General features: G+C 40.9%; 1 protein-coding gene across 2 annotated transcripts in view; it reads left to right on the top strand.

Annotated features, from left to right (window-relative positions):
* Window positions 1-14659, top strand: part of CHN1 (chimerin 1) — a 161803-nt gene that overhangs the window by 126030 nt on the left and 21114 nt on the right. For both annotated transcript variants that reach the window (XM_059704022.1, XM_059704023.1), the window contains one exon: window positions 10724-10808. In XM_059704022.1, coding sequence (XP_059560005.1) covers window positions 10724-10808 — 85 coding nt within the window. The remainder of the gene's footprint in view (window positions 1-10723; window positions 10809-14659) is intronic.

Raw genomic sequence — 14659 nt, forward strand, 5'->3', positions numbered from 1 at the left:
AGAAATATTAATGGGAGCAAAATTCATCAAGAGGACATAACAATTTAAAATTTACATGCATTGATTTACTGTATTGATATTGTACTCTAAAATAATAGAGATGTAAATTACATAAATCAACAACTGAATTGAAAAGTGAAATAGATAATCCATAATTATAGATAGAGATTTCCTACTTCTCTCCCAATGGTAGAACAAATAGACAAATAGAATAGAAAACTATGAAGAATACAGAAGCCTCAAACAACAGTGTCAACCGATTTGACCTAATTGATATTCATATACTATTTTCAGCAACAGCAGAATATACATACTATTCAAGTGAACATGGAAGATTCACCAAGACAGTATTCCAGGCCATAAAACAAGTATCAATAAATGTAAAAGGACTGAAATCATACAAATCATAATCTCTCACCACAACAGAATTAATTTCAAAATCAATAACAGATACCTGAAAGATTTCCCACATATTTAGAAATTAAGCAACTTACTGCTGAATAACTCATGAATTAAAGAGATTGCAAGGGACATTAAAAAATACATCATATCAAGATTCGTGGAATATGGCTACAGTAATATATATGGTGAAATCTTTACCATTAAAATGCTTATTTTAAGAGAAGAAAGAGAAGGTCTTCAATCAAAGAGCTAAGCTTTACCTTAAGAATAAAAAACAAGAAGACCCAATTAAACCAAGCAACAGAAGGATGGAAATGCTAAAGATAAGAGCAGCGATCAATGAAATAGAAACAATAGAGACAATCTGGTGCTCTTTTACTAGAGCTTTAAGAGGGTTTTTAAAGCTACATAGTTTCATAATTTCTTGTGCATCTTAGTCAAACCTTTTTCCTGATATATAATAGGAATACTTTCATTCATAACATAATATGTTAAAAGAGTACACTTCTTTAGAGGACAGATTTAAAACCAAGCCAAAGAGAAATTGAAACCTGGTTGTGTGGAAATGTCAATATTAGTACCTACTTGGCTTTAAGGAATCATGGGTCAGAGATCACGTGGACTGGTCTGAGGCTGTTGTCTCTCAGTGTTCAGTTTAGTATGTGAAACGTGTGTACAGACTGCCACTGAGCTGTGGATTGTACCCTGGTTCTTACTGCATAACCAAGTGAATTCATTTACTTTCTTTTTCTATTACACCTCCATACTATAACTTTAGGAGATTGGCATTTTGAAGTATTGATTTACTGTATTGATATTGTACTACTCATATTTGAATGCAAATTTATTCATCCAACTAATGAAAACTAAACTTTCAATGTATAAGTGTTTATGTTATGGCATTTGACATTTTAAAACTTTAACCATGATTCACTTTAGAGGTAAAGTTCTCATTAGAGCTCCTTTAACAACAACAACAAAAAATTGCTTCTGAAACTTACTTTTAAAAAAGTCTAAACATTATGAGTTTTCTAATACTTTAAACGCCCATATATTGAAATGCAACACTGTTTTTGCATTGTTGGTTATATTTTATAGTTATAGTATTTAATATACAATCTGTACCTTGTAATATGATCCGAATAAATAAAAGGAATGCCTTGAGAACTTCCATTTTTCCACTGCATGATTCCTGGGTTTCAGGCAGATGGCTGTGTGTCAGGGGCCACTCTTGTGTTTATGTTGGCACCAGAACCTAGGTGTTCTAGCATAGCGGTCTCCAACCGGTGATCCGCGGATCACTGGTGGGCCGTGAGGTCCCAAAGGTTGGCGACCGCTGTTCTAGCAAGTTCATGTGTCTGTGCCAAATTAACCCAGCTGTCATTTTAGAGATATTTATCCCTCACAGGAGAGGAATGGGGATAGGGATGGGAGGAGAGAGGCACATCCTTAAGGAAGCCATAGGAAATTTAAATGTAGAATTACAGTGAATGGGTTGTATGCTTGGAATTGATAATCGTTTTTCCTGTACGTGTTTACTTAAGGTGCTGTTTACACACCAACCCTATGTCAAGTACCCCCTCCCCACCTTTTTTTTTCAGGGAATCCCTACACAGCTTTATATATTTGTTGCTAATGATCATAACCAATGTTAAGCATTCTCTTCCCACTGAAGTGGCAAAATTAGTACCAAAATTCTAAATTCCAAATCCGTTGGATCAAAATGAAGCCATCATGGCTTCATTTTTTTTTTGTAGGTTTATCATTTATTCTATTTTTGCTTGAATAAGAACAAAATAAATTGGATACTTAAAAGATACATTCCGATTGCCCTAAAGATACAACGGGAGACAGGGAAAGCGCCTTTCCTGCCCAGCTGTCTGCCTACCTACTTTTCTTCCCTTTTGGATTTGATCATCTGTTCTCCCGCTTCGTCGCCCAGTACCACGCTGCAGAACTGACTCATCAGAGCCTCCGGAGGGAAGAGCGGCAGCCGAACTGCATTCCCACCTTCCCAGGCAAAATTCCGTTTCGGTGTTCCTGTCACCTCCAACCTGGTTTGATTTGCATTTGCAGCAGCTTTGCAGGCAGTCTCCTTGGCCGTGTGTGTTCATGCTTATTTCTAGAGGAGTGTTACGGAAGGGAGAACGAGGAGGACTGATTTTTCTCTTTCCATAACATGCATTTCCTTTCCGCTGTTTCTGTTACTGACGTTCAGGCTGGAGATGTGAATGTCAGGAACATGAGGGGAAGCAGAAGCCAGGGTTTTGGTCGGTACAACAGTAGTTCCGGTTGAGAGTGGCTCCAGTGTTTACTAGGGTCAGTGCCCAGGAGGCACACACCCTTGGCCTGTGCCACGGGGGCCCCTCACTGGTCCACCCGTCTCCCTGTCTGTCTGTCCTTCTCAGCCCACTCCAGCCAGTGCCTTCTCTGTGACAGACTTGGGGCCCACTAATGAAGCTAGTCTTTCATCTCTATTTTTAAGGTGATTAACTTGAAAGGAGTCCTTCTTGGGTAAAAAGCAATCTCAGATGTCATGGTAACAAAGTTGTCTTTCCTCCAGTTGCAAAGAGAAGAGGCTTTAAAACTCCTTGCTGTGCCCTTTGTTCGTGAAGGTATAATTCGTGCCAGGTGCTCTGTCACTGACGCACCAAAACCTTTGGAGGTGGCTAGGAAAGAGGGCAGTGGCCAACTCATAAGGCTGCCTGGCTCTCAGGACCACCCCTGACCGCACTGATAATGTTTTATGCTGAAGCCGATGGCCTTTTGTATTACCTCACCAAAACACCCTCCCTAAAGAAATCCTTTTTCAATAAATTGATCGAATGATTTGCTTAAATACCTCTAAGGAAGATGTAGTGGTGTTTCTAAAGGAAGCCATGCCTCCCGCCTTATAAAGCAGTGTATGTTATTAAGGTTGTACAGTAAACAGCAGAAACAGGCAGCTTGTGAGAAACAAAGACTAGTGGATGTCATAGGATAAAGATGCTATGAATACCTCAGTCATCACAAGAATATGCCCGTTAGCCTCAACTATCAGAAACACAGGCAAGAAGCCAGAAGTTTGTTTTTGTGTGTTTTTTTAAAAAGATCTCACTTCTATGTGGAATCTAATGAACAAAATAAACTGATGAACAAAATAGAAACAGAGGCATGGATACATGGAACAGACTGACAGCTGTCAGAAGGGAGGTGGTGGGAGGACTGGATGAAAGAAGGTCAAGGGATTAGCCCAAGAACATGTATGCATAAACCACAGACACAGATGACAGTGTGGTGATGGCTGGAGGGAAGGGGGTAGGGGTTGGATGGAGGTGGCAAAGGGGTAAAGTTTTTTTTAAAGGCCTTCAAGAGGAAGATTTTCCTGATTTACATCCGTGCTAGCAAAGTTCTCATCAGATTTCCTTATTCACACTACGATTCATTGAATGGGAACGAGAGAAGGGAACGAGGGAGAAAGAGAAAGAGCTGACAGCCTTGGAGAAGAGGAGACAGGAAAACTAAGACAAACATATGAAAACATACAAATTGGGGGCCATTTAGAATAAAAATTCTATTTAAAATGATACATGGAAACTGTTACTTAACGACTGCCTGTTGGTTGTGTCTGTTGGGACGACATCAGTGGTTTCATGCCCTCAACGCGGACCGGCTGCAGATCACCACGGGCTGTCTGTTACATGGTGGGCATTCCGAGCAAGTCTCTCTCAGTCACAGGCTTTGGCCGGAGCCCCTGGAGACCACGCCAGACCTCCTTTCTCCCGATGCCACCCTGGTTCTTTCCTAGCGCCCTCCCAAGCAGAAAGAATCTCCAAGGTGCAACTTCTCATCTTTTAATTATTGTATTTTGAATGCCAGTTACATTCTGATTTTGTCATTTTAAGACAGGTAATCAAAATACAACCATGAGTAGTAAACAAAATCGTCGGCGGGCGTCAGTGCCCTTAAGCCTCGTCTGCAGGAACAGCACCTGCTGCCATGGTGCTGGACAGAGCAGGACAGCCCAAGAGCTCTTCTCCGTGTATGATGTCCAATCGATCTTTTTCTGAATTGGTAAATATGTGATATAAACATCACTGATTATGTAAGACTACATGCAGAATAAAATATTTAAAGCTCCAGTTTAGCACAATCACCCTTTTAATAAGAAAGTATTCGTCACTTTTTCTTTAATGCACTTGACACTGTTCCAGTATGACTTAGTGTCCCTCAGGAAGGAAACTTGCTTCTAAGTCCAGCAGCCTGGCTCTGAATTTCTGGCACATTCCAGTTCCTGTTCCCCACTTTCCCAACTCATTTGCTTAGTGACTGAACTGATATGCCAGTGCATGGAGACTAGGAACTTCCTTCCTTAGCTTTCTGGCCTCCAGGCCGCCACACTCCTCCAAGCCATCCTCTTTCCTCTTACTCTTTTTTGAACTCAGAGAAGGGGAAAGTGATTTTCCTCTAATTCAAAGCTAATCCCTCTGCCCTGGATCCCATCTCCATTTGACACCTTCAGAAACCTTACTCCGTGAGGTAGTTACTTCCTCTTTCCCAGAAATCTTCAATCAGCTATTCCCTTCCCTTCCATTTTTATTCATACCCACTTAACTGGTGACATATATAAAGATTAAGAGGGTATTGGCTAGGAGTGCGTTGTAGGTTTCTCGCTTTAAATACACTGCAGAAATGCTCTACTGACAGCTTCCCTCCCAGACCTGCCCCTCTAGTCGTGCTCCTTCTGTTAATGCCATCACCTCTCACCCTCTCCCGGTCACCAGCCTGAACCTGTAACGGTTAGCCCAGGTGCTTCCCATCTCCAAACCCTGTGGGTTCTGCCTCCCAAAAAACTCTTTATCTCTTTCCCTTGATCGCCACTGCCTACGTGCAGATCCATGTCATCTATTCCCTGGACCACTGCCATAGCATCCGACGCAGTCTGTTCTTCCAGCCTGTCCCCCTTCCTTGACTGTGTTGCTCTCCTTAAAAATCATCAGTGGCCTTGCATTGCTCACTAGGCAGAGTATAGATCTGTAGGCATGGAAAAGGCCCTGTCTGCCTCCCATCTCCTGCCATGCCAGTCATTTCCACCCCCGCCCTCCCTTGGAATTCTCCAAACAGATTGCTTCGCTCATGCTTTGTGCCTTTGAGCTCCCAGCCTTTCCTGTGTGCCAACAGGGACACCCCGTGGGTCACCTGGCTGACCCTACTCAAGCCCGTGGGCTGCTTCAAGCCTGAGGAGTGCCCCTCCCCCAGCTTTCTTCACACTTGGTAGGCGCTGTCAGTAGAGCTTTCTTGCAGTGTATTTAAAGGGAGAAACCTACAACGCATTCCTTGAGCCAATATCCTTTGTATCTTTGGATGTGTCATCACTTTAAGTGTTATGAGTAATAAAAATAATTAATGAAGTCTCTGTTTGGATGACCTCTAAGGAAATAAAAAAGAGAAAAAGGCTGCAATATTCAGTTTTTTGCTAATGCCATCCAGTCATGGAGCCATAGAGGTCACAAAACAAAATTTAAGAAATACGAATTTTTTTTAAATATATTTTATTGATTTTTTACAGAGAGGAAGGGAGAGAGATAGTTAGAAACATCGATGGGAGAGAAACATCGATCAGCCGCCTCCTGCACATCTCCCACTGGGGATGTGCCCGCAACCCAGGTACATGCCCTTGACCGGAATCGAACCTGGGACCCCTCAGTCCGCAGGCCGACGCTCTATCCACTGAGCCAAACCGGTTTTGGCAAGAAATACGAATTTTAGATATAAAAATTCAAAAGAGAATTCAGGTAAACCCTATTGTACAAACAGATGTTTTGTAAGCTTCTAGGATTTTGGTGCTAATTTATAGAACAGTTTCTTGGAGAGCTATGTAAGCAACTTTCCAAAAAAAAAAAATTAAAAACAACAATAAAACCATCCCCAAATTCTCAGGATGCCTTTATAAAAACTGTCCAAGAAGGAAGTGTGTAAGTAATTTTATAAAGATTGCTTACTGAGATAATTGTATGATCATTTAGAGGACACTGGGCCTGCTTGGACAGTTACACCCTTCAGGGGTGTAATACGAAGAAATGTGCCAAGATTTGCAAAATGCCACATTTACTACTACTTCTGTGAAGGTGAGGAAGAGAATTAGTTCTATCATAACATCTCAGTGCTATTTGCAACAGCCCTTTATAAAGTAAGTTCACGTGATCTACTCTGCTTTGTGCTCCCATTGTAACATTAAGACCTTAATCATGAGTTAACGGACAGGTACAGAAGTGGGGCTTCCAGTCCCTTCTTATTAACCTTACCAAGTTAGGTGAGACTGGACTACCTTGAGATCTGGCAACTGAGAAGCCAGTTTGCATCCCAAAGACTTTCCCTAAAAATAACCTCACAGGTCTATAGCTATTTATATAAGACTATAGGCCCGAAGTGCAAAGATTCGTGCAAGAACAGGCCTTCTTTCCCCTGGCTGCCGGCACCACCTTCGCTCTGGCCAGAACCACCTTTCCGCCTTTGCTATGGCCTGGAGCCGCCTTTCCGCCTTCCAACGCTGCCCAGAGGCCAGGCCCCAAGCAGCTGGGGCGGTGCAGAATGCCTGTGTCATCACCATGGCAATGAGGCAAGCGTCCCGGCCCCTTGTGCCTGTGTGTGCAAATTAACCTGTCATCTTTATTGGGTTAATTTGCATATGCACTCCTGATTGGCTGGTGGGCGTCGTGAAGGTATGGTCAATTTGCATCTTTCTCTTTTATTAGTGTAGATCAGGGGTCCTCAAACTACGGCCCACGGGCCACATGCAAATACAAATATTGTATTTGTTCCCGTTTTGTTTTTTTACTTCAAAATAAGATATGTGCAGTGTGCATAGGAATTTGTTCATAGTTTTTTTTAAACTATAGTCCGGCCCTCCAACGGTCTGAGGGACAGTGAACTGGCCCCCTCTTTAAAAAGTTTGAGGACCCCTGGTGTAGATTCTCTAACCTTTTTTATGAGTCAGAGCTATCTATTTCACTCATTCTCCCCTGAGTGAAGCAGGATTGCATAGTTTATCCAGTTTCATTCACTCAGAGGAACATGGACCAACACAAGGACATCCCAGTCTATCTGAATGTTGATCTTGGACTCTGCTTCAGGAACTCCAGGAAATACTTCCAATTTGCAGACTCTGAGCATCATTAACAATCCAGAAGCAACTGTGTCTGCATTCCTGACACTTTCCCATCAAAGACATAAAAGGGATTGTGCCTTCTTTCCAAAATCAACACGATGCTTAGTACTCAAGCTCACTTGGCAATAACCACAGTTACGAGCACATACCTGCTTGGAATGAACCCCAGGTTACCCATTGCAGCCATATATGGGTATTTTTCCAGGAGTAGTATCTTGAAATCTGGTATACCATATTTCATTGATTCTAATATGTACTTTTGTGTCATTTTAACACCTCTGAATTGGCATTTATCTTATAATCAGTGGCTTGTCATAATTTAATTGACATGGTTTTTCTAAATGGAATATACAGGGTAGGGCAAAAGTAAATTTACAGTTGTGAGTATGCAAAACAGTTTATTGTATTATTTATTAATTATTGTATTATTTTTCCATACAAACTGTAAACCAACTTTTGCCCTACCTCCATTTACTGTAAGTCTTATGTTCAGTAGCATCTTAAGTTTGAAGAAATGATAATATATATATATCTCTTAAAAAGCATTGCCTTGGTTTCTAAGACCTATTTGATACATAAATAGAACAGCAGTAAAGATGACCATTTTCGCTGTGAATTTCATTATTTGCAATAGCTGTTTCAGCAGATATTTATGTTGGAATCAAATAGTCACACTCTGATATTCACGCTCTTGTATTACTGTTTTTCTGCAGGAAGAAATCATATATATAAGAAATTATCTCAAGTAAATGTAATTTGATACAGTTCAGTGGCTTCTTTTTCCCTCTCCCTTTTTAAAAAATAAAAAACACACACACAAAACTTACTTCTTGAGTGTATTTTCAGCCAACATTTGCTCAGAAATCTTATCGTGTTACTGATAATCATTTTTTTCTATTCTCTAATGTTTGGGGTTTGGATTCATTACTTTCCTATTTGACTAATACTTTTTCACCTGAGTTAAGGTAGAATGGCTTCTCTTTCCTGTACATACTAGGTGTACCAGTTACTAATGCGGATTTTTTTCAATAGATAGAGCTACACATATGTTGATATATATGTGATTTGATATGTATGCTATTTTGTTGTATTGACAGTAAGTTTCAAAACTTCATATGTCAAATTTGCTGAAGTTGTTAGCATCATAGATACTTTTACGCTTAAAAATGTTGAATTTCGTGGCAAAAAAGAGCATTTGCAGGAAGTTTTAATTCATTACTTTATTTTGAAGAAAAAGTTATATATTTCGGGAAGCTTATGGTAAACATGCTCCATCTCAAGATACTTGTGAACGCTAGTTTAAATGCTTTAAAAGTGATGATTTCAATGTGAAAAACAAAGAATGTACAGGTCAACCGAAAAAGTTTGAAGACCAACAATTACAAGCATTATTGGATGAAGATGCGTGTCAAACTCAAAAACAAATTGCAGAAAGATTAAACATTGCTCAGCAAACAATTTCCAATCGTTTACAAGCAATGGGAAAGATTTTAAATGAAGGAAAATGGGTGCCACATCAGCTGAACAAATGAGAAATGGAAAATTGAAAAGTTATCAGTAAAATGTTGCTTCAATGGCACGAAAGAAAGTCTTTTTTAAAAAAATATATTTTATTGATTGTTTGCAGAGAGGAATGAAGAGGGATAGAGAGTTAGAAACATCGACGAGAGAGAAACATCGATCAGCTGCCTCCTGCACACTTCCCAATGGGTATGTGCCTGCAACCAACGTACATGCCCTTGACCGGAATCGAACCTGGGACCCTTGAGTCCTCAGGCCAACGCTCTATCCACTGAGCCAAACCGGTTAGGGCGAAAGAAAGTCTTTTTCGCGTTGAATTGTGACTGGCGATGAAAGTGGATTTATTTTGAGAATCCCAAATGCACAAAATCATGAGTTGATCCAGGTCAACCATCAACATCCACTGCAAGGCCAAATCTCTTTGGAAAGAAGACAATGCTCTGCGTTTGGTGGGATCAAGAAGGTGTGGTGTATTATGAGCTTCTAAAACCAGGTGAAACCATTAATACTGATCACTACCAACAAAAAATAATCAATTTGAATCATGCTTTGATCGTGAAATGACCAGAATGTGCCAGAAGACATGGCAAAGTAGTTATGCTTCGTGATAACGCACCATCACACACTTCAAAACCAGTTAAAGACACGTTAAAAGATCTGGCCTGGGAAGTATTAACCCACCCGCCGTATTCACCAGACCTCGATCCTTCAGATTACCACTTGTTCCGATCGATGGCACATGCACTTTCTGAGCAGCACTTCAAAACGTACGAAGAAATGGAAAATTGGGGCTCCGAATGGTTTGCCTCAAAACAAGAAAAGTTCTATTGGGACAGTATCCACAAATTACCTGAAAGATGGGGAAATGTGTAGCTAGTGATGGACATTACTTTGAATAAAGTACTTTTGATGTTTCTCTTGAAATTACTGTGTTTTATTTGATTAAAGAATCCGCATTATTATAGTAAAAACCTATAGGTGTCTTTGCCCTGGAATCCTTTCTTTTTTGGGTTCCTTCCTTAGGGATAAAGAACTCAAATGCAGTGTAACCTTTATGAGCTGGAATGATTACTGAGTAATTCCTGTGCTAAAACAGGGTTCCTGACTGACTGTAGTTCCTAAAATGCATTCAGTCTCTTAACATAATAATTATCAAATAATTTTGAACAGAAATTGGCACTTTATGATGATTCAGTCGTGACCAGTCACTGAGTATCACTTTCAATATCTGTGGCCCTAACTGTGGTCACAGGGGACAGAAGGTGGATCACCCGGCAAAACCCTTCCCAGGACTCAGACATGCTGTACATGGCTCCTCGCCCTCCTCCTGCATGCCACAGTGCTCAGAAAACGCCAGCATAACACGCAAATGAGGTTGCTCACTGTGAAGGGAACAGTTGCAAAACTCCAATGTAGAAATTATTTTCAAAAGTAAATTGCAGAATATTGGTGTGATTTACCACCATGTCTAAGACAAAGAGGAAAGAAGTTTTAACTGCTTGTCAGTTCGACTCAACTAAGGCTTTGCGGAATGTGACCATGCCATGCCTCTTTGGTACTAACCTTGGCTCGTATGTGTATCGGCTCTTTACAGGAAACAGCCTCCTCACTCGCGTGTTTCCCTCTGGCCACTTTGTCGCTACTCTTTTTCAGGTCCACACGTTCCGAGGGCCACACTGGTGTGAGTACTGTGCCAACTTCATGTGGGGTCTCATTGCTCAGGGAGTGAAATGTGCAGGTAAGAGCTCTTCCCTCTCACTGTATTGAATAAGGAGTTAGGAGGAGGGCGTTGAAGGAGATTTGCTGTTAATGCACAATGGGCTAGGCCAGTGATGGCGAACCTTGTGAGCTCGGCGTGTCAGCATTTTGAAAAACCCTAACTTAACTCTGGTGCCGTGTCACATATAGAAATTTTTTGATATTTGCAACCATAGTAAAACAAAGACTTATGTTTTTGATATTTATTTTATATATTTAAATGCCATTTAACAAAGAAAAATCAACCAAAAAAATGAGTTCGCGTGTCACCTCTGACACACGTGTCATAGGTTCGCCATCACTGGGCTGGATCCTGGTTTGCCCTTAACACACATGCAGTAGTCCGGATTTTCAGGCAGCCACTTAGGAAATTGATATTTTATTTGCCCTTAACTTGTACTTAATGAACAACAGACTAGGGATCTGGTATTAGTCCTTTAAAAAGAGAGAAGTCAGCTTGTTCAAAAAGTCTGATAAAAGGAGATATAAGTAAGGCAGTTATATTTAACTGTTGTCTTTGATGTTGCAGGAACTAAATTTATAAAAATGATTTTTTTAAAAACAGTTTACAGGGACCGATGATTGTTGCCTTGGAAACGGAATTTTAAAGATAAGTTGTTAAGCTGGATTGTCCTTACTAAATTTTTGTGAAATTGAGTTGAAGCTTTAGAAATCTGAATTTGTCTTCGAAGAGGGTTACCAAATTCTGAAAAACCACTTAGTCACTAGTGTTTTGTGATATTTTAAAGTGTTGAATATGCCAAATCTTTTTATAAAGCATAACCACAGTATTTTTAGATTTAAATTTAGAAACTTTTAAGATTTTGCACATAAAGAACCATGCTTTATGAAATAAGTGGTTATTCACATCATGTGAAATTCATTTGTATATAACAACTATACAGAGTATTGGTCATTTATTCAAACTGCTCTAAATTCTGGCATAAGCTTAAAGATAACCACTTAAATTTTAAATACATAGTGTTTGGTCATATAAGTTTCTTTCTGCTATTTAAATTGTTAAACTGAAAACTGCCTTCTTACATGTCGTTTAGCATGAAGATTAACATTAGAAATGTATACTAAGACTAAAGTAGTTCAAAATTATAGCTATAATAATCCTGTCAAATCTATCACTGTAAAAACCTACATTTCTTTTGTGGCCTGATTTTTAATGGAATCTTTTATGTTATGTGCAGAAACTTCTAGGGTATGATTTTTCTTATTTCTAAATTGCATTTTCATTGAATAACAGGTGCAATATGCATTGCATGTGAATGTCCCAAATCACCCTCCTTTTAGTTATTATCACTAAGGCATGAGAAAGTCCCAGGCATCCATCACTAGCCAAATGGAGGGAGAAGAAGGCCCACATGTTGACTGTGACCGGTGCAGAGGTGTCCACTAAGGAGGGGCTCAGCTCAATCCAGTCTAACTCCTCCCTCGTGCGAGAGGGTGACACCCCAGTGCAGGTCTCTGCCCAGAGAGTAAATAAAAATAATTATCATCCTGCCAATGGCTACCCAGAGTCAGGACGAGGAAATACCATGGGAAGGCTGTTTCTGGGCCTTGGAGCTGGAGAGGAACACAGTGGAACAGAAAGTGATGAAGTGGCGGTGGTAAGAAATCGGCATTGCTGTGGTTTTTCAGAGGCAAATGGAATATTCTTTCCACCTGCTCAAGGAGCGATGGTCTCCATAAGCCTGGATTGCCTTTATGACACAGCCTTGACCAGCGGGGACTCTGCAACAGTTTCCTAAGCACTATGACTGCCACTAACTTCATAAGCTCTTTTACTAGCATGTGCATCCTTTACGTTTTGAAAGGGTGAAGGCCACTGCATGAGAATTCTGAGTCAGCTGTTAGAAGAGAATAGGTACAACACATAATAATCTTCAGCAATAGGCTACGTTCCCAAATCATGTTTGAAAGAAATGTTTGGAACACTTAGGATAGTAATATGAAAAAAAGGAGAAAGAAAATGAGCCACTCCATCCCACAGCCACCTGCATTAATAACCCTCACCTCTTGTTATGAGTCAAGGGGCGGGAATTGAAAGAAAAGCCTTGAGGAGATTTTTCATTTTATGTTACATCTTGTGCTTAAAAGCATTAGTCTATGTGATTTGGACCATATTGATGTGTAATATAAGAACAAGTCAGCTCGCTTTTTTAAAATGGGGATGGTTGGGATTTCAATTAGTTCTGATTTCCGTGACAACTAATTACATTTGGATTGATAGTGGGATTCTTAGATATAAAGTGGCTCATCCTGACCTTTGAGCCATCACTTTATTTGAAACAGAATGCACAGAATTAAGAATTTAAAGAGCCAGAGAGAAGTAACTGGTGGGCTGAACAGAGGCTTCCCAAAGATTTCTACTTCCTAATCCTCAGAACCTGTGAATGTGTTACCTTTTGTGGCAAAAGGGACTCTGATAAAGTTAAGGATTTTGAGATGGTAGCGTCAGGGTTGTCAGGTGGGCCCAGTGTAACCATTAGACGAGGCAGACGAGGCAGAGAAAGGTGTAAGGACAGAAGCAGAAATCAGAGGGAGATGAGCCACGCTCTGGTTAACTGTAGGAAGGGGGCTGGAGCCAAGGAATGCAGGCCTGGAGAAGCTGGAAAAGGCAAAGGAAAGAAACAGACTCCCCGAGAGCTTCCAGAAGGAGCACGGGCCCGCCAGCACCTTGCTTCCAGCCCAGGTGTTGTAACCTCCAGCACTGTCAGAGGAGAAACTCATGCTAACCCACCAAGTGTGTGGTGATTTGTTACAGCAGCAATAGGAAATGAATGCACTAGCTACCACACATTAAAGATACCACTTCCAAAGAGAAACGGCAGCTTACCGCCTGTCGGAAAAGAGATGTATTTATTGCTTTTGATCCCTAAGAGCCTGCTTCGTTCTGATTTCTTTTTTTAAACTCCATCAAGGTGGACTTGTCAGGAATTTCTTTAAAATAGGTTTTTATTGATTTCAGAAAGAGAAAGAGAGAGAGAGAGATCAATGATGAGAGAGAATCATTGATTGGCTGCCTCCTGCACGCCCCACCCTGGAGATGGAGCCTGCAACCTGCAACCCGGGCATGTGCCCTGACCGGGACTCGAATCGTGACCTGCTGGTTCATTGGTTGACACAACCACTGAGCCATGCTGGCCAGGCAAGGACTTTTTTAAAGGAGTGTTGGCCAAAAGCAGTAATTTTGTATCTCTTTTTGTTTAAACAACGTTATATAAAATGTTGGGTGGTGGTGCAATCAACAGACTGAAAAAGTTGCTGTAGGAATCAGACTGAATCCAGCTAATAGGAGGCTTGCTGTTACACACTGCACTGCACAGCCGACGAGGACAAGTGAGACCACCAGTCATTACAGACATGATCTTCTCCAAACCCCTCAGCACAAGGTTCCATAGTAGGAACCTCTACCAACGTCTCCCTTCCCTTCTTTACAGTGAGCAAAGTGATGTTACAGGGGAGTATCTACTGCAGCTTGGCAGTGGTGCTCCTCCTACTAAAATACTTATGATTGAAGTAGGCGGTCTTTAAAAGTAAAGGTCAAAGGATTGTCATTGCTCAGATAGAATATTTTCCCAAAGCACTTTTCCCTTCTTTATGAAATGTAAGCTTATAGGTTAAAGTGTCTATTATTCTATATAATAAAAGCCTCATATGCAAATCTACCAAATGGTGGAACGACTGGCCTCTATGATGCACATTGACCACCAGAGGCCAGATGCTTAACGCAGGAACTGCCCACAGGCCCCAAGCCAGCTAAGGCAGGTGCCAGTGGGGGGCCCCCCCGATTGCCCCGCAGATAGGCTCTGATTGCCG

Source organism: Myotis daubentonii, chromosome 7, assembly GCF_963259705.1.
Source record: "Myotis daubentonii chromosome 7, mMyoDau2.1, whole genome shotgun sequence".
NCBI classification, from domain to species: Eukaryota; Metazoa; Chordata; class Mammalia; order Chiroptera; family Vespertilionidae; genus Myotis; species Myotis daubentonii.